Source organism: Mytilus trossulus, chromosome 7 (assembly GCF_036588685.1).
Source record: "Mytilus trossulus isolate FHL-02 chromosome 7, PNRI_Mtr1.1.1.hap1, whole genome shotgun sequence".
NCBI classification, from domain to species: Eukaryota; Metazoa; Mollusca; class Bivalvia; order Mytilida; family Mytilidae; genus Mytilus; species Mytilus trossulus.
Genome location: NC_086379.1, coordinates 65,306,129 through 65,327,624, shown reverse-complemented (window position 1 = coordinate 65,327,624; position 21,496 = coordinate 65,306,129). Strand labels below are relative to the sequence as shown.

Below are 21,496 nucleotides of genomic sequence, written 5' to 3'. Positions count from 1 at the left end.
CACAGAAAACTAAGACTTCAACCTCACGATCCGCCAAAAAAAATAGAATTCATCAGATTTTGTGGGCGGATAACTCCCGCTCTACTACTTGCATCTAGCCATCGTCATTTCCATTACAGGTATGCTATTTAAAAAAAAAATCTAACAAAGGTTTTATTCACGGGGTTATGATGCCGCTTAACCTAAGTTTAATTTTAATATGACATGTTACTCATTATCATTAACTCGAACTCAAAATCAGCTTTATATTGGATAAATCATATACGAGTAATAAAAAAGATACTAAAATATCAATTTTATCTTTTCGTTGTAGGTTCTATGGCCAGTTTCTTGTGCAACAGCACATACGCTACAGTATTGATGTCTGTATTGATACTATTCATATAACTGTGGAACACAATTATGAAACAAATAGATGCGTCAAAGAACCTCTAATTAAAGAATTGGTGATACTTTTTCTTATCAAAGTAATACATACCATTATAAATATATACTTGTATGGCGTCAACGTGTGTACCAATATTTTTTTTAAATCAATGACAAAGGTTAAAACGGACCGTTTCCTCTTTTAGATTCTCTCTTATTTTGTTATTCTGGGAACTTTTATAACTTACTTAAGTTTTTTTTCAATGTTAAATTACGCCACGTTTACATGTTAACATCATTCTTTGGAATTAACGGATCATAGTTGTCTTATTTGTATTAAGCTGCATATATATTTTCAAGTTTTTTTTCAATGTTAAATTACGCCACGTTTACATGTTAACATCATTCTTTGGAATTAACGGATCATAGTTGTCTTATTTGTATTAAGCTGCATATATATTTTCATAAAAAATATACTTAAAACTTTGGTAACTACGTAAATTTTTGACATGTTGATAGTGAGACCACAAGTTATTTTCCCCTCAATTAATCCCTTTATTAAAACTGCAAGGAAACATGCACAATATTGGGTTCTATAATGTAAGCGTATTTTTATTAGTATCGACTTGTAGTCAGAGTATGTAATATGACTGTGTATACCATTTATATCCAATCACAAGGGACAACTGAATACATCCGTTCACAATGTATCATTCGTCTATCAAAAATGGATTTCTGACTCAATATGTTACGAAGAAGCCTATGCAAATATGTTTTATCTTTTATTTATGTCTTCACCAATTACATGATAAAGTTCAAAATCGATTTTCAACATACAAATTTATACTAACGCAAAAACCCAACAGGTATGGTTAATTGTTACTTGAATGGAAAGTTGTCTTATTGGCACTCATATCACATCTTCCTATATCTATATATGGTGTTTATTTTCCCCGTTAGTCTACACAGTTACGTCATGTCATAATATCCATTTCCCATTTTTCCCATATAGCTTGTCCATGTCTGCTGCCCTGATGGCAATAGATCTACATCTATCAAGTTTTTCTCTAAATGCTGTTCCTTAAATGTATGCGCTGCATCAACATTAACTCTTGTTTTGATTTGTCTTAAATAATTATGCAAACTTATTTTTACTACAGTGCTAGAACTTATTGTGGAAAACATGCGTTTCTTTAGATTAAATTTGTCCCCAGACTTGTCAATCCTGGCGATCAAATCTAAGACGCCATCACCATCAACATCCCCAATGGATGCTGAAATATACAAAATCTTAAATTAAAAAAGGGAAACAGAAAACATGATAACCGTCTTTTTTGAACGCCATTTGAAATTATAGTTTCCTCATTGACTCAATTTAAAACAATCTGGAAGTCAACAGGATGATACATGAAGAATATATACACATGGAAAAAAGTATTGCAACACCTTGATTTTTTAAAACTTGAAAAATCAGCCTTTTATTTTGGGTGAAATATGATAAAACATATGTAAAATAATATTGACACATAGTTTATGATTACATTGGCATTTTAACGAACAAAAAGTGTTTGAAAAAAAAAATATTTATCTTACTATAATTTTAAAAACAAAATGAAGTGTTTTTTGTACAAAAAACAGCATTTTACAACTTTTACTGTAGTCGAACTTTACAATGTCAGACATTTCGAATTTTTTCTTTTAAAAGATGATTGTTCACATCATGGTTGATCATTATACGCCAAAGAATTAGTACTTTGTGCGCAGCCTCCATACAAACGGTTAACCGCCACTTAACGTCTTCTGATTCCTGCAATAAATAGACTCATTTGTTGCTAAGGTAGCAGCAACCATCTCTGATGAAGGGCATTGTTTATTTCATCACGTGTTTGGACTAGAATAGTCTTTCGCGCACATTACGCCCAATAGTGTCCCATATATGCTCGATATGGTTCAAATTCGGGCTACGATCGGGCCAAGGAAAATAAACCGAGTTCCATTGGAACAATGGATCTTCCTCCACGATGCTGATTTTTAACTTTGGCAAGCTCTGCAATACATTGGATACAGACAACTGTGTGTCTGTTCGAAAGCAAGTTCTCCGAAATGGTCTTATCGCACGATAATCAGTAGCGATGAGTCGATCTCGAACATTTTTTGTTAAAAGGCTCCTGTATGCCCACCATTCTCTTTTTAGGATTGTATTGTATGCAATGGGTTTCTTTCTGACCAAGCTTAATTATGCTTGATTTTCCCTAGCAGATGGCATAGTAATCTTTAAAATCGTTTATTGACTGATTTGCATTCTCAAAACGACTAATAGTGGAATGGTGATGACCAACAATACGTGCGGTTGTCGCAGCGACATTCCTGCTTCTCTCATGCTGATAATCTGCCATCTTGCTGCGGTTAAGAGTTGTGGAGGACCCATTACAAGGTGTCAATCACATAACTTTATAAATTTGGTTATTTAAAGTTGAAAACAATGAGGATACAAACACCTGTTTTGCTGTTTACGGGTACAGTAGCTGCATGTGCAGATAAGTACTTATGGAGTCGATAATTATTGATCAAACTCATGTGATATTTAAATAATGTTTAACTAGTTCTATTTTAACAAATTATATTACAAAAAAATAAAGAGTGTTTTTTTAATTTCAATTTCAATTTCAAGTTGCAATACTTTTTTCCATGTGTATATATATTTGTATATATTTGTCATTATTCATCAGGGAAAACTCAAGTTACCTTTACGAATGATAGCATGCCAATCTCAAATTTACGAATATCGTCAGATTTCAGCGTCATAATAAAAGTATTAGTTATTTATGTAATTGTTTATTGTAAAGTTGTGTTCTGTTCAATATGACACTTCTAACGTCACCTTTTGTTATTCATACACAGCTACTTTTGCATAGATACTATTTTTGCAGAACAAAATCTGTATTACTGGAAATCTACTTTTAATATTCAGTACTATTTTGTTACTTTAACATTATTGTAACATTTAGGTATCTTTATTTTACAGTACTTGATTTGTACTTGACATTTTAAGTACTATATAGTTTTGGCTACATCGTTACATTTTCAGCATTTTGAAAGTTTGTCTATTTCACATTTCTTATAGTTAGGATGTTCAAACATGGAATACTGTGATCATTGTTAGTATTATTTCTGTACCAATACTTTAAGTACAAATCAAGTACTGTAAATATTACAATAATTTTAAATTAAAGAAAAAATACTTAATAACAAAAGTAAATTTCCAGTACTACAGAATTCAAGTACAGAAATACCGGTAGTACCTTTGCAAATTAGCAGTGTACGTGTTAATAATATTGTTCGTATATTTGTTTTTTAAATTATGAATTTGAATTCACTGATTAAATTTGATAGAAAAATCATTTTTTTATTTTTTTTAAATAAACCCTTTAAAAGCTTAATGATGGAAACGCTTTATTAAGGGATACAGCAGTTCGTGACACAGAATTTATACATATTTTAAAGTTCTGACATTTGTGCATAACCAATATCATGGTAGTCAAAATTACTAGTATAAAGTTTGTCAAACATGCCGTAACGGTTGCTATTCGTTCAGATTCTTTTGATCTAACTTAAATAAAAACAGTCTATTTACTAAGTTATCCAAACTTTTGATCTACATAGTACCTGATTAAAGTTATTCCAGAAACACTTGTCATGCGCACTGAAATCGATATGATATGCCTTGCCCAACGATTTTTTTACTATTACGCTGTAGAGCATTTATTATTTTTAATATTATATTAATTTATATAAGTGACAGATAAGCTTCCATATAATAACAAGTATTAATTTTTTAAAGTAAAATCTGCAGATTCTCGTTTAAAGCATACCTGTAGCAAGGACTGTGGACACTAACATAGTACATATGTCTTTGGACGGTAATGACGCGTCGTCCTCATTTGGCACACCTTAAACATAATCATTACATATTTCAGTAAATGTTTTGAACACAAATGTTAAAAATCTAAAAAAAAATTGACATCATATACTACTTATTAGTAGTGATCGTAAAACATGTTTACTTGTATTATGTAAAATAGTCCAGTCAATCTAGCTTAAATTCGATCCTAACCCGAAAGTAATTGCAACAGAAGATTTTTAAGTTTTAATCTATAGCATTTTACCCCAAATATACACAGATAAAAGTCCCATAAAATCTAACTTGAGGAAAACTAAAAAAATCACCATTTAAAATTCTTATGGAGATTTGCATTGAAAAGGGAGATAACTCTTGCCAAAAAGGCAGTAATATCAATAAAAATACCGTTTCTATTCATCAGATTTATTGATTCTTGATTTTTTAGCGGTCTTTAGAGTATAACAAACAACGCTAAATGTGTTTTCATATCTTTTATCAAGCTATAATCTAGATTTCGTAATTCATTAGATGACCATTTAGTTTTTGTTTCAACATTACAAGGTAAAGAATCTCAAATTTAATAAAAATAATTAAGCATGTATTGTTCTTTTTGTTGTTTAATGTTTCTTTAGATAAGTAAGTTGCGGAAAAAAATAATATTCAGATATAAACAATACAAAATTTTCACTATTTTTTTTCAAAATAGTCACAAAGCTTCAAATTTGCAAAATCGAGGGCAAAAATGCATGAAAAATAATAAAACTACCCATAACACTTCGGTTTTGCACATTTCATGAGCAGAAGATTGTATAATTTAGTCAAATACAAACTTGTAACCCCATCAAAGTATCTTACTTTACATAATTTCAAGAAAATTTACCAAAACCTAACCAAAAAGGACTCATTTTTGCAAGATTTTGCTCGCTTTCCAATGTTAATTTCCATAGGAAATTAAAATGCTGAGTTTTTCTCAAGTTATATTTTATGGGACTTTTTTCTGTGTATATAAAGGACATTATGCTATAGATTAGAACTAAAACATGTTCTGTTGCAATTAGTTTGAGGTCGAATCTTAGTTTGACTGGACTTAAAAATCAGGTTGTACATTTAAAATCATTCCAGCAGTGACTTTATATGGCATAAAATTCTCGCAATTGATTCAGAAATCGAGGGCTTTCGTATTCTATAATTATTTTCTTGATAGAGGGTTATAGCTTATAAGTAAGATATTACATCAAGGGTTCCAAGTGGAACAAAGTAAAATCACAAAAATACTTACTTCCAAGGAAAATTCAAAACGGAATGTCCAAAATCAAATGGCAAACTTAAAAACGTACACACATCAAACGAATGGATAACAACTGTCAAATTCCTGACTTGGTATAGGCATTTTCTTATTTAGAAAATGGTGGATTGAATCTGGTGTAAAGCGCCCAAACCTCTCACTTGTATGACAGTCGCATCAAATTCCATTATATTGAAAACGATGCGTGAACAAAACAAACAGACATAAAGGGTGAAAATGTCAAAATTAGGGGTACAGCAGTCAACATTGTGTTATAATCTTAATAAAAAAAAAAAAAAGATGTGTAATCCCTTCGAAAGGTGAACGGACGTCACCGTGGTTTATTTGACGGTGATGGAATATCTGTGTCACACATGACAGCGGAAATGTTTTACTTAAATGAGTAACCACAATCCCATCCACTTTTTCTCAATTGTGACATTATCGAAAACAACTTATTGACTTATCCAAGCAACACAACGGGTGCCTGATATTGAACAAGAACTATTTACCCTTCATAGACACCTTTATGTTTACTACCAGTTTTATAGTTTAAATTTTTTAAAGTATTTTTTAACAGTTGTGTTACGATTATTTAACCTTTCGTTGTTCTTCGTATTCGCCATCCCTTTTACATTTTTATTTGACTCATATTTCTCGAATGATCCTTCTTATCTTCTATCTCTTTTGATAACACTGTCCTAGTGTAAATTTTACTTCTAACTGAACGATTTTGGTAGTTGATACTTTCAACTGTCTTCGGGTAGGTTGAAATAAACAATTTTCCTTAGTACAGAATATGTATAATTGATTTAAATAAATTAACAATAACGGTTTCAGCTCATAACAATATATAACTTACTATACATATATGCTTCCAGTCCATGGTTTAAAAGTCGAACTGGATTGTTAAATGTTGTTCTATCAAGTATAAACACCTCTGCTCGCAATTCAGCTTCGTCCGTACACATGAAATGTCGATTATCATACATTGCTTGCATAATTTCATCTTCAAAACAACATATTCAATAAGATTAACAGGAATTATAAGGAACATTTCTTTTGTAGAGCATGATACAAATAGAATTTAATTTATAAATGTGTTTGCTTCTTCCAACTTATTTATTTTTTTCCCTCAGTTTGCAGTCTTGCTTGGGATATTTACATGAGTTTGTGTCTCTAACTTGAACCTTAAACAATATAGATGCATAGGAAATTTAAAAAAAGCTGCACTAAATGAAACCTTGATAATTATACGTTAATTACCGTCATATTCACATGAAATGTTTTTCGACGTTGACAGTGGCATTGTTTTGCGTTTTCTTATCTGCAAATGAAAAGAAGTTATGCATATAGGTAAAACATTAGGGATACTTTTTTTTTTAAATGAAACAACAAACAATCTACATTCATTATAATCAATATTGATGTAAGGACAAATGTTTAAGTTGTCTATCAATCAGGGACGAGACATGGAAAAATTTATTAATGTATAGTTATAAAATATTTGGATTTTCATCATTTGTGAATTACTAAACATCATTTCGCATAATTGTAATAAAAAAATAGATATTATATTATACAGACTATCGTTTTCTACAATAATCTTCTATCTAAAAATGTGTACCTTTTTAGTTTGTTTCGTGTCTCCAAGGTAATTTTGAGGTTTGTTCGTTATTGAGTTACTGAGATGTTGCATAAAATCGGAATGAGCTGTATTGAAGTCTGTATTATTTCCACCAATGTGCATTCCATGATTATCTGGATTACTGTTATCTGTTCCCTGTTGTCTCTGATTTTGTTGGTTTGAGTCATAGGGAAGTTTCTTATCATTATCATTCGAAAGATCTGTCTTATGCAAAGTCGCTGTACGTAAATGACCTCCGTGCGCTCCAATCTGAAATAATCGACGCAATTTGATGTTGTGAAGGTGTTAGGCGTTCATTTTCACTGAACTAGTATATATCTGTTTAGGGGCTAGCTGAAGGACGCCTCCGGGTGCATTGAAGACCTGTTGGTGACCTTCTGCTGTTTTTTTTCTATGGTCTCTTTGATACATTCCCCATTGCTATTCTCAATTTTATAAAAAAAAAATGAATATATAGAAATTCACATGAAATATGGTTATAAAATACTTGTACAAACCATATGCATTTATAACTCTTAAAGATTATATCTTTTTTAAACCAATCAAAATAAGTTTAAAAAGAAAGATGATTTTGAATAGGTATGTGCGTAATTTTTTTTTTATAGTTACGGAGTTTATGTTGACTCAAATCAAATTCTTAATGTTGTTTTCAATGACTAGAGAATTGATGACAAATCTACGTACGATTTTCTTTTTTTTTTTAATTTGATTAGGGACTTTCCGTTTTGAATTTTCCTCGGAAATCAGTATTTTTGTGATTTTACTTCTTTTTTTTTAAAATTCATCCAAAACTTCTATAGACTCTAAAGGATTTAGAACTGAAATATTTTCAAATAATTGTCACATTTCTCTGGTTGATTGAAATACACACGTAGTATGTTATCCCATAGATATTATTTGTTTGCATTGAATGATAAAGGTATTTTACGAGAATTGAACATCGCTAAAATACTGGTGTCTTTATCTATTTACGAAAATGTTACATTTGCATTCATTTGTTCCTAAAACATAAGGGCAAACAGAGAAAATGCAAGTCTTGTTCTAAATTCTGCAGAACTTTATTCAACATACTACGCATTGTTCCATAAAGTCGTTTGCTGCTGTAAAATATGATGGTGGTTTCTGAAAAGAAAAAATCATTAATGAATACAATAAATATCATAATAAAATCAAATTTGGCATCAGGAGAAGATTATGCAAACCCTTTTAACAATACAAGCATGCAATCGGATTGGAAAATAGCTATACTAGCCACGGTTCATTTGGGCAATACTGCACATACACAATTATAAGACAAAAATAAAAATTTCTGGAATAATCTTCATTAGGAACTGACTCAAACCCAGAAATTTGAAAGCCAAATATGAAAAAAACATATAAGGTGATGCTTGATGGTGTTGAACTTTGTTTCTTGATAATTTCTAATTTCATCAATAGAGAATTTTAGAAAGATATGCTTCTAATCATGTAAGTATAAGTTTTGTATGAATCAACTTATTGTATCAAGCTTTTCGATATACTGTATATTTTGTATGAACCAACTTACTTTATCAAGCCTTGTAATACCCTGTATGTTGTGATGCTTATCTAGTCTAATTGGACTACCTCTACCTAGTGTATTAAAAAGAAACAAGTCTCGGTGAGGTTCTGACGTTCTGATACTGAGGTCTGAAGACATCACAAACTGGTTTCCATTCAGTGTCCATAATGTTGAACCATCCTTGCCATTCAATATGTATATCTGATAAATAATAAATCATTATTTTAATATAATAATACTGCATGTATTCTATTGTTAAACAAAAAATTATTATAAAATTATTCTTGTTTCGGAGTTTAGTGTGACATCTAATTTGCTGAACTATATATAGTAATCATCAATTTTAGGAGCCAGATGAAGTCTTGCCTCCAGGTGCATGATTTTTTTTTGCTGCGATGAAGACCCATTGATTGCCTTGGGCTGTAGGGTTGTCTTTTTGTATATTTCCCGTTTTCATTCTCTTTGTTATAAAAGTGGGATTTGGGAAACAGTTCCCCTGTTACACATTAAAGAGATGAAAATTCATTTTAAAATATTTTGTTTTAAAATAAATAGATGATACATGTGTATAAATTCAATAGAGATTATTTGTTGCATAGTTGTGAATTTAGATTGAAATAAAGTTCATCCAAACTGTTTTCGTTTAAACAGTTCAATGTTGTTGCTTTTTAAAATTTTTAAAATTAGTTGAATTAGTACTTTTAATAACTTGAAATAAGTTTGTACCTTTGTTACGCTATATTGCGGCCATTCTCCAATACTCCAATGGATCATAAAATCCAGAATACCATCGTTGTTAAAATAACCTGGTGCTGGGGATCTATATTAAAGGAAATCACTGTTAATAAATCAAAATATTCTTTGTTTGAAGAATACTGTTTCAGTTAGTCTAAATAGTAAGGACGTTTGTACTGCTATGTAATTTGCTGTGACGCCTTCCTATGAATAAATTAGAATAAAATAGCCATATAATATAAACTAGAGGCTCTAAAGAGCCTGTGTCGCTCACCTTGGTATATGTGACTTAAACAAAGGAAGCAGACAGTTCATGACAAAATTGTGTTTAGGTGATTGTGATGTGTTTGTACATCTTACTTTACTGAACATTCTTGCTGCCTACAATTATCTCTATCTATAATGAACTTGTCCGTGTAGTTTCAGTGGAAAATGTTAGTAAAAATTTACAAATTTTATGAAAATTGTTAAAAACTGATTATAAAGGACAATAACTTCTTAGGGGGTCAATTGACCATTTTGGTCATTTTTACTTATTTTTGAGTCTTCAATTGCTGTACATTATTGCTGTTAACAGTTTATCTCTATTTATAATAATATTCAAGACAATAACCCAAAACAGCAAAAATTCCTTAAAATTACCAATTTAGGGGCAGCAACCTAACAATGAGTTGTCCGATTCATCTTAAAATTTCAGGGCAGATAGATCTTTTCCAGATTAACAATTTTACCTCTTGTCAGATTTGCTCTAAATGCTTTGGTTTTTGAGTTATAAGCCAAAAACTGCATTTTACCCCTATGTTCTATTTTTAGCCGTAGCGGCCATCTTGGTTGGTTTGCCCGCTCACAAAACACAATTTTTAAACAAGAAAGCCTAATAATGATTCTGGCTATGTTTGGTAAAATTGGACCCAGTAGTTTCAGAGGAGAAGATTTTTGTAAAAGTTACCTAAGATTTACGAAAAATGGTTAAGAATTGACTATAAAGGGCAATAACTTCTAAAGGGATCAACTGACCATTTTAGTTCTGTTGACTTATTTGTAAATCTTACTTTGCTGATCATTTTTGCTGTTTACAGTTTATCTCTATCCATAATAATATTCAAGATAATATCCAAAAACAGCAAAATTTCCTTAAAATTACCAATTCAGGGGCAGCAACCCAACAACAGGTTGTCCCATTCATCTTAAAATTTCAGGGCAGATAGATCTTGACCAGATAAACAATTTTACCTCCATGTCAGATTTGCTCTAAATGCTTTGGTTTTTGAGTAATAACCAAAAACTGCATTTAACCTCCATGTTCTATTTTTAGCCGTGGCGGCCATCTTGGTTGGTTGGCCGGGTCAAAAAACACAATTTTTAAACTAGATACATCAATGATGATTGTGGTTAAGTTTGGATTAATTTGGCCCGGTTGTTTCAGAGGAGAAGATTTTTGTAAAAGATCATGGAGATTTACGAAAAAGGTTAAAAAAATTGACTATAAAGGGCAATAACTCCTAAAGGGATCAACTGACCATTTTAGTCATGTTAACTTATTTGTAAATCTTACTTTGCTGAACATAATTGCTGTTTAAAGTTTATCTCCATCAGGGCAGCAACCCAACAATGGGTTGTCTGATTCATCTGAAAATTTCAGAGCAGATAGATCTTGACCTGATAAACAATTTAACCCCATGTCAGATTTGCTCTAAATGCTTTGGTTTTTGAGTTATAAGCCAAAAACTGCATTTTTACCCCTATGTTCTATTTTTAGCCATGGCGGCCATCTTGGTTGGTTTTACAAACTAGTTTATGATGATTGTGGCCAAGTTTGATTTAATTTGGCCCAGTAGTTTTAGAGGAGAAGATTTTTGTAAAAGTTAACGACACCGGACGACGGACGCCGGACGCCGGACGACAAGTGATGAGAAAAGCTCATTTGGCCTTTTAGGCCAGGTGAGCTAAAAAGAAGATGTTGTATGATTGCCAATGAGACAACTATCCACAAAAGACCAAAATGACTCAGACATTAACAACTATACGGCCTTCAACAATGAGCAAAGCCCATGCCGCATAGTCAGCTATAAAAAGCTCCGATAAGACAATGTAAAACAATTCAAACGAGAAAACTAACGGCATTATTTATGTAAAAAAATGAAAGAAAAATATAATATGCAACACATTAACAAACGACAACCATTGAATTACAGGCTCCTGACTTGGGACAGGCACATACATAAATAATGTGACGGGGTTAAACATGTTAGCGGGATCCCAACCCTCCCCTAACCTGTGACAGTGGTATAACAGTACAACATAAGAACGAACTATAAAAATCAGTTGAAAAAGGCTTAACTAATCAGATGGACAAACATACAAGTGGACGTGGCCGGGTACTTATACATCCCGACACAAAAAGACACAATGAACATATCTGAGAGTACTCGCAATTATCTGACAGCTAGTTCAAAGACAATAACAACTAATAAAAAAATCATGCATCTAAGACTAAACAATCAATCCGTACACATCCAACATCCAATGGATTTAGTGTAAAGACGTCATAAACAGCCAGAGAAAAACATGACCATGCTTACATGACGTTATAAATATTTAAACTGCGTTTCTAGTAATAAATTAATATGGTTAATACCATGATATAAGCGATAATTTTTCTCTTTTCCTGACTTTTTGTCCATTATTCTCTATTTTATCATATTTCAGCACTCCGCTATTTCTTATTCCTTTCTTCTTAATCTACTCTTTCTATTCTTTATTTGTCCATTTTCTGTAGTTCTCTATTCTACAGAACCTGTCCATACCCTTTTTCAGCTTAAAGGAAAAGTCTAAAATATATAAATGAATTACGTGTATGTTTCCATATTTGGAAACTCTCTCCTCCACAGAACCGACAAGTCTTTACCACTGTATAAAATCATTTGACCTTGAAAGGCTGTCATTAGGATATCGTGAAAACCATCATTATTAATATCTGCCACTACAGGTGGAACAATAACTCCTTTAGTATTCCCGCTGAAATAAATATTTATGATAAAACACAACAAAAAGTATCAACCAATCAATTGATTTATAATATTGTTTGGAACGATAATGCACAGGCACTTGTCTCAGAAAAAAAATCCTATATACCTTAATGTGTTATATGAAGGTAAATAGTAAAAACATTCTGAGACACGTGCCTGTACAATAATGGCCTGCTTTGATACTTCTGAATTGTTTGGAAAATATGTATCAGTATATTACAAAGCTTGCAGCAATTGCATTACGGTAGGATATTAACTTTTGACAAAGAACATACATGTAACACTACACTGGGCTAAGTATGATATCATTCATTGGATAACCATGCGTCTTTAACGTGCAAAATTCATTTACCTTTTCTCGTTTTGCCGTAGAAAAAAAGAAAGAAGCACAAGCTGTAAATATATATAAAAATCTATCTATGTTGTTGATTTGTAGCATAAAGTGCGTTATTGTTAATGGTACATTTTTAGTAAAAAAAAATCAGCAATGATATATATACAATATAGGCAGTACATGATAATAAGGTCATATTTAAGGCCAATTTTCGAATCAGATGTTATATAAATCCTCAAGACTTCAGGTCTCTGAATGATACAAGGAACTACCGACGATTAAACATCTGGAGACAAAACAGTATGCTAGCATGTTATCCGACACTACTCTACAACAAATGGAAGTTTTTAACGACCTGGACTGGCTATACAGCCCTTGCACGGTCGGATACTACTCTCAAACATTTTACTACCGTGTATATCATATATTACCGATGCAGAGTAAAAATGCCGGTGTCCTTATTCTTCATGCCTTTATATTGTATCCATTGGTTGTGATTCCCTTCAAATTCAACAGGATTTGAACCATTTGTGATGTAAGTATAGAAATCTGGTAACGAAATCATCATCAAGTCACCTGTCGAAAATATAGTGTCAATAATTTCAAAGAAAAGCAGATAGATTTTCTGTTGTTTTTTTTTAAATGTTTTTTTTAAAATTATTTTCTTGGACTTTTTCGCACAAACTTGACTTTTTTTAAATGAAAATAATGAATTTCTAAACAAGCTATCGTGCACAGGCACTTGTCTCAGAATAAAATTCTTATATACCTTAATATAACGAATATACGAAAAAAAAACTCTGAGACAAGTTCCTGTGCTATCGTGTATGGTTGTCATGTCTATAGAATACAATTGTTAATTATTGCCTGTTTTCTGTTGAAATGACATGGACATTAGACTCTGCATATGAGAATGGTTTTATGGTAAGTAAAACTTTAGAACTAATATATTCTGTTAGCCAATAGTGACAGCTGACATGGACTATTATATATAATCAACCAACCAGTGTCAAATTGATAAATAATTTTCTAAGTCATTCACCATTGTCCAAATTGGATTATCTCCCGTTCAACGGGAAAATCCCAACTAAAAATAGACTAAGTTCAATCGACCTATACAAATTACAATGCAATATAATTATATTTGTTCAACCGATACGTAAGAAAAAGTAGAATCAATGTCGTTTTTACTTCTCGATTAAATAAGGAGTTATATAAAATCTTTTTCTTGTTGAAAATTAAACTGTATTTTATAATACCAAGCGTAAACAATTACTTGAACTGTTAAACAGGGAAGTAACTCTGCAAGTTTTATTAATTTACCGATTTAATCAATATTATTCGTTGATTCTTACATTTATTGTAATAGTAGCATAATTAATATCAACTAAGTTTATTGGTCTATTCAAATTGAACAAAAAAATAATTTTAAACTAGAATTTTGCAAAGAAATGAATTATTCAATACCTCTAATCTAAATTGCAGTAAAATTGTAGTATTTATATACAACTTATGTAGACATGATTTGTGGAGCGTGTGTCCTGGTGACACATCTGAACATCGATCGCTGTTAATTTCGGCGGATCTGTTTGGTTTGGTGTCCCTCTTTAGAACACATTCCGCATTATATGGAACTCCCGCTGCCTTGTCGCACGGTTGAGATCTGTTTAAATTGGCCTCTCGTTTAGGCCCTGGGTATAAAAAGTTAACATTCGACTTCTAAAGTTTCTAAAAAAATTGGGAAGTTGGGGTTATTCTTCGTAACACATTTCTGACGCTCTAGAACGGCTCTACATGTGGTAGACTGCCAGATCTTTTTGTTTCAATTCGTACACTAGTATTTTTTGGTCATTAGACCTATGTAAAGGTTTATTTAAGTACTTATTTATGACAAACAAAGCTGTATGTGTACAAATTATCATTTCAAACAGGTGTGTGTTTTTGGAGTCATGCGTTTAGATTATTTCAGTTACTATTTATTTCTCTAGAAGGTATTGAATGTTTGACCTGGCGCAACAAAAACTATACTAAAAAGAGGTTAACAATCTGTCTTTTTTAATAAATGGCTATCATTTATTTTGAATTTATTGAACCATAAAACGAATTTTTTACTCTTCACATTGAATAATCCGCGAAGAGTCAAAAATTCGTTTTATGGTTCAATAAAATCAAAACAAATTATTGCCATTCATTATAAATAAATTTCTATCAAAAATACGGCTCAAAGAACTTTTTATATTATTTACCTTGACAATAACAACGTACACACATGTTGGCGTATGAATACACAACGTCAGAGTGGGCGTGTCACCATAAAAATTGACAACATTGAAAATAAAACTAATAATTTTAACCAATCAGAAGACAGTTAATACACAAAATTTATTTAATATTTAATATAAAAGACCATGTAGTAAGTCCACGTGCTGTCATATGGCAATTTTCGTTGTTGGTATGCTGTCCTAATGACGCAAGGGTGTCTATACTGCCAAGCGAAATACCGTTTTTTTCCATACTATTTTATGTTTAAAAAGGGATTTCTTTCCCCCACCAATGAATGATGGGGTGCGTATACAACCCATACCCCTTTTAAATTCACCACTGTTTTGCCGAAAACGGTATACATAATACCTTCTTTTATTCAGATTTTATATAACATTTCAATAAAGCAGTTGTTTTAGAGCTAATATATTATTCATTTCTGTAGTAATTTTCATAACACCGATCTATCATTGTCATCATTGCATATACAGCAGTCAATGTATGTCCGGTTAAGAACTAGTCCTATAGCAAATGACCACGGGGGCATTTTTTACTATTTCTATTAACTGTTCTGATATTTTTTTCTGCTATCAATTTGGCACCCGCGCGCATTAAAAAAAATTGAAAATATCAGTATTAAAACATTAACAATTGAATAAGAATGCGAAGTCATATGTTATAGGGCTATTTAAGAACCAGTCAACAACTGGCAAATGGAAAAAAAACTTGTTTTAAAAAGCGTGTAAAAACATAATCCCATAGGTGAAAGACTACCTTTTCATATGGCCGTCTTTTTTTCCGACAAATTACCAGTAACCTAATCTGTTTTATGCCATTTTTCACTCGACCAAGTAAGAGCAACTTAAAAGGGGGTAAAATCAAGCTAAAAATCGATCCAATTTAGGTAAAAAAAAGAATTTATGATAATTTCTATAAACGACAAAATCATCGAAAAAGGTTGATTTTCCCCAAAAATTGCAACGGAAATGATATGTACACTACAGGAGTCACAAGTCGGCAATATGAAAATAATAAATAGAAAATGATCTATTGACTTATTATCATTCCTATAAGTTTTTACCCGATATAGTTTCTCCGCCACTACCAAACAAGATGTACCGAGAACCGTCTGTAGTTCTGTATACTATAGGTGACATATAAGTTTCCTTATTGTCAGGGATGTTTAGGTAACGGCTACCTATCATCTCCCCAGTCATACCAGACAACATCACAAGTCGACCAGAGGTTCTGGAATGGTCCTTAAATATAAAGAAATTCAACAAAACACGAGTCAATAATCGTCAGAATTGTAATTAACAAAAAAATATTTGGAATGAATATTTAAAAAAAAAGGAGTCCCACAAATCGGAGGAAAAAGTAGATATGCTATTATACTTACTATAGTCTCAGATAATGATTATGAAATATATATCATCGGTTCTGGTAGGATTTTTAAATGTTTACTTTGAACGCAAATTTCCAGACAATAAATAATTAATTGTACACGATCTATGGTTGCGTCTCATTCAAGCAAATGGACCTTCAAAGATATGGTTTGTTTTGTTTATACGGTACCTTTGATTTTGGCTTTACCCACTATTTCATCTAACGGACCTTTTGTGGGCTATGATTTGTATTGACATGATATTATTCATGTATGATGCGACGAATGGAGATATATAGTTGCTTACACACACATTATTATAAAAGACAAGTTTTACAGATAAGAAGGTAGACCAGGTTGAACGACAGAATGCCACTACAAACTAAGGATTTGTTTGATAGAGACTCAAATTAACCCGATTTCATTGAGTGTGAAGCCAAAGGTACTATCTTTGGTTAGCTTGCTTGTTAGCGGAACCGTGAAGTCATTGATAGGTCAGGTAAACTTTAGAGTTGACTAGTTCAACAGTTTAACCAATCTATCTGTCTGTTGGCCTAGGCTACGTCGAAAGGAGGGTAGTATACATGACCTTATAATGACTTCACGGTTCAGCTAACAATCAAGCTAACCGAAGATAGTACCTTTTGCTACACACTCAATGAAATCGGTTGTATAAAGAGCGAGGCACTTTTCAATCGCGAGGAATATAATTTAAAGTCCCCTTTCCGACTGGACGTGGCTTCGTATTTATACATCCCACATAACCTCTTTGGTAGTTGATAAACCGCCGGCTTGGCAAAGATCAGATTACTTTATATATATACGCCTCAATCAAAACTTTGGTTAGTAAATTATGTTATGAACTTAAGGACGCAATCATGCTCGTACGCACTTGTACACTAATAAAATTGAGAATGAAAATGGGGAATGTGTCAAAGAGACAACAACCCGACCATAGAAAAACAACAGCAAAGCTGTTTAAAAAAATTTCACTTCGAATGTCGAAGTAACGAAAAATAACGGAAAAAAAGGTGCCATTATTTTATGAGTCTATAATCATTAAAAACTAGTTCAAGGTTTTGAAAACTTTGTATAGAAAAAGTCTTCTGCTATTTAACAGTATGTTATATGTGTTTGTCATCAAATCAAACTGAAAGAATTTTCTCGAAAATAAATAAATTAAAAACTATAAACAGTGCATTTCATCGCACAGCAACAGACTAGCTTAAAGATTATATCCCTCTTTTCTAATCTTCCACCATGACTTCAGAAAAGGGGGTAGTATTTTTTTGCTCAATTTTTTAAGGTCAAAAGGTTTTTGTATCTAGACAAATTATAAATAATTGCGCAATTTGCATGTCAAATCTAGTGATGCCAGGATACATCTTTAATGTTTATAAAGGCCATTGGATTTCGAATAAAACCAATTGATTTATTCGATGCCTTAAGCCAGTTGAATCTCCAAATCAATGTAAACCCATCGGATTTCGACACGAAATCGCGAATTATAATCGTAAAAATATAATACATCACCTTCAGGCAGATATGTTGAAATAGATAATTATAACAATGATCTGAAATATTAATGTCATTCTGGTAAGTTCAATTTTGGTGGCACGAAAAGAGACGTAATGCTAGCGCTATAATCATTCGAGATCAAAAATTGAAAACTCTTTACAAAAAAAGCTCAGACTTGAAACATCAGTTATGATTCAAATTAAAATGACAGAATTTATATGAATCTTCAGATATCGTATGGTATACCTGAGGTCTCAGAGTAGTATCCCCACCATTTGCAACGACCATTTCCGGTACGCCATCATCGTCAATGTCTTGTATCTTTGCGACATAGTAAACATTCCATTGTGTGTTAATGATCTTCCTGTCGGCTGCCCAAAGTACTGACCCTGAATGAGAAGGTTATATATAAGTAAAAATTAAGTTCCAAAGGCTTGGCGTTAACAAATTTTTAAACAGATTTTTTTGCTCATTCAATGATATCCCAGGCAAATTCGTGATGAAAAGCTTAACTACAAACCAGCCTTTAACCGGAAAAAAGGTGGAGAACAGAAATATAATTCCTTTCCCACTGAGGAAAATAGAATTTCAGGAATCACAACGAATTTAACTTTCTGTGGCAGTTGTAATGTTTCTTTAAATAAAAAAAATCAAAGTGAAGAACAGTTATGGCATTGGTTACAATAATGACTATGGATTGATATAACATTTTTTATAACAGTTATTTTAATTTGAATTGCCGCCATAACGTGTTCATATGAGATTTCAAGCCATTTAATACAATGTAGGCCGATGAAAATGACAAATATTTAATGAAATAATACCATTTTTTAAGCTGATTGCAACGAGCAAACCAAAGCGACCACTAGCAACGCAGTCTAGGTGTCCATCAAGGTTGACATCAAAATCAACGCAGTTTAAGAATAAAGCTATCGTCGTCGTTTTCACATTCCATAACAGTGTACCATCAGTGCCCCGTAGTGCGTAGATATTCCCATAACATGGTGATTGTAAACCTACAAAAAAAGTTAAAAAGTATTTTTAAAGCTTCTTAAATCAAAACTAACCGTAAATATTTTACCAAAATATGCTTGTATCAATATTTTACCATAAAAAAGCTCCATTTTGATATAGTATATTTTCCACATAAAATAATACTATAGAAGGAAACCGAATCATAATGTTATGATTAACAGAATCTATTACATCTTGGCTTATATAGTACTTTTTTTCTCACAGACCAGAAAACATAATATCCATAAATGGGGCATACCAAACGCTAGAGATTCTTGACTTGGGACAGTTGCAATAATGTGGCGCGGTTTCAACTTTTTTGTGAGATCGCAGACCTCCCTTTCTACCTCAAACCAATATAGAATAAACAAATTCAGTCATAGCAATACGCACCCATTTTTGTACACTCTGTGTCGTACTTGTTATCTGGAGGAGTCAGTTTTGAGTCTGGACCTGTAGCTATAATAACATCCTCTAGACCATCACCATCGACATCAACTAAACGGATGGCTGCATCAGCATCTCCCACTAGGATATAAATGGTACATCATCAAGTACAAATATATTTTCTCTACCAATCTAAATAATAAATGTATAAACATTACTTATTCCAATACTGTATCAGTTTAAACCATCCCGAATACATTTTGGCAATAATCAAATTGCCTTTTCAGTTAACTGACAAACGCATTTTAAAACTTGAAGCCCCTTCCATTGAGTTTTTTTTTATGAAAAAATACATTGTTTTATCTTGCTTAATTTAATCTTCTATCGTTTTGTGTAACTTACTTGTGACATCCAAATTCCTTTTCCATGAATTATTTCCCTTGACTAATTGTGCTGATGATGTTTTATTAAACTCCTGTGTCCCGAGTACTCCGACCACAATGACAATGACCACAATCACAAAATAAGGTATAACAATTCGAGTTCGTCTGCTGCAGTACGGACTCTTGTGTTGATTGTATGACACACGTTTGATACTGACGTTCCCATCGTTTGAATTACTTGCATACAGAACATCGTCATCCGAATCTGTTTCCGTAGACAGAGGAACGGAAGAATAGTCAACTGTGTAAGTTGCTTTTTGTCCAAAGAAAAATAATAAAAGATAGATAGAATCTTTAACAGTACAACTGTACGATAACGAAAATATAAAAAGTTGAAAATGTAAATAGTAACGGGATTTCGTATATTTTTTTGATCTGGGGCCACAAGATACTATATTGAATAAAACAATAAAATGTAATTATTTTGATAATTGATTGAATAATGTTTACATAACGTCCAGTGACAAATAATTTATGCATGCTGACGGAAACAAATTTATAAATATGATATAAAGGTCCTGAAATAGAGGCCGTTCCGATTAAAGGTCTTGGAAATATGGACAGCCACTGAAACAATAAATTTATATATTAGATAAGGACACAATTTTTGCCTTGCAACAGGCCACGTAAGGACTACTCAAAGAGTTGTTGCAAGGGGTCTTAACATGTAGCGATTGTTGTTTTCTCTGCACACGAGGAATATAATGTAACGTCGTCTTCTGTGGAGTGTATGATACTATAGGGTTATTGCATAAATATTGGGGAATATTGTCCCGAGTAGAATCTTATATTGCACGAGCTTGTGCATATGGGTAAAATGGATAAAAATATTTATTCCGAAGACAGTAAAACCCTTGTCCTAATTGGGCTGTGTGGTGTAATAGTACGTATTATTGTATAGCAATATAATATTTCCCACAGAAAGTAACCAAAGTTAGCGTGCAATAAATTCTATTATTGTATAGCAATATAATATTTCCCACAGAAAGTAACCAAAAGTTAGCGTGCAATAAATCTTCAAAAATCATGACGTCATCAACGACAAAATCTTAGTTTAAACCAATTTTTACTTTTAAATATAATATTGCTATACAATAAAAGGGTTATTGCATGAATATTGGGGAATATTGACCCGAGTAGAATCTTATATTGCACGAGCTTGCGAGAGCAATATATGTTCTACGAGGGACAATATTTCCGAATATTCATGCAATAACCCTTTTATTGTATAGCAACCCTATAATATTGCACTAGTGCAATAAATCTTCAAAATTCATGACGTCATCAATGTTTAAATCTTAGTTTAAACCCATTTTTACTTTCAAATATTATATTGCTATACAATAAAAGGGTTATTGCATGAATATTGGGGAATATTGTCCCTTGTAGACAACATATTGCACTCGCAAGCTCGTGCAATATAAGATTCTACTCGGGACAATATTCCCCAATATTCATGCAATAAACCTATATACTATTACACCACACAGCCCAATTAGGACAAGGGTTTTACTGTCTTCTGAATAAATATTTTTATCCATTTTACCCATATGCACATTGTAATGTAAAAAAATAAATAAATAATGATACACGTGAAAACAAGTGAAATATTTATTTTACCTTTAGGTTTTAACGAATTTCCCATTCTTA

General features: G+C 32.0%; 1 protein-coding gene across 1 annotated transcript; it reads right to left on the bottom strand.

Moving 5' to 3' along the window:
• Positions 1–1,335: 1,335 nt before the first annotated feature.
• Positions 1,336–21,496, bottom strand: LOC134726596 (uncharacterized). The gene is made up of 16 exons (XM_063591007.1): positions 21,467–21,496; positions 19,806–20,099; positions 19,410–19,544; positions 18,827–19,018; positions 18,249–18,391; positions 16,182–16,359; positions 13,270–13,414; positions 12,329–12,493; positions 9,467–9,560; positions 8,747–8,941; positions 8,272–8,322; positions 7,180–7,449; positions 6,819–6,879; positions 6,415–6,561; positions 4,239–4,316; positions 1,336–1,640 (listed from the first exon to the last, which is right to left on the bottom strand). Exons 1-16 carry the CDS (start codon positions 21,489–21,491, stop codon positions 1,336–1,338), a joined length of 2,478 nt encoding a protein of 825 aa, XP_063447077.1. The 5' UTR covers positions 21,492–21,496.

What these genes read in the sequence shown, in the direction of transcription:
- LOC134726596 (XM_063591007.1), bottom strand. Translation starts at nt 21,491, where the DNA reads ATGGGAAATTCGTTAAAACCTAAAG. An exon ending in ATACTACTCTGAGACCTCAG is followed by an intron (nt 16,360 to 18,248) that starts GTATACCATACG and finishes TTTATATTTAAG; the next exon opens with GACCATTCCAGAACCTCTGG. An exon ending in CCAAATATGGAAACATACAC is followed by an intron (nt 9,561 to 12,328) that starts GTAATTCATTTA and finishes CCTTTAATATAG; the next exon opens with ATCCCCAGCACCAGGTTATT.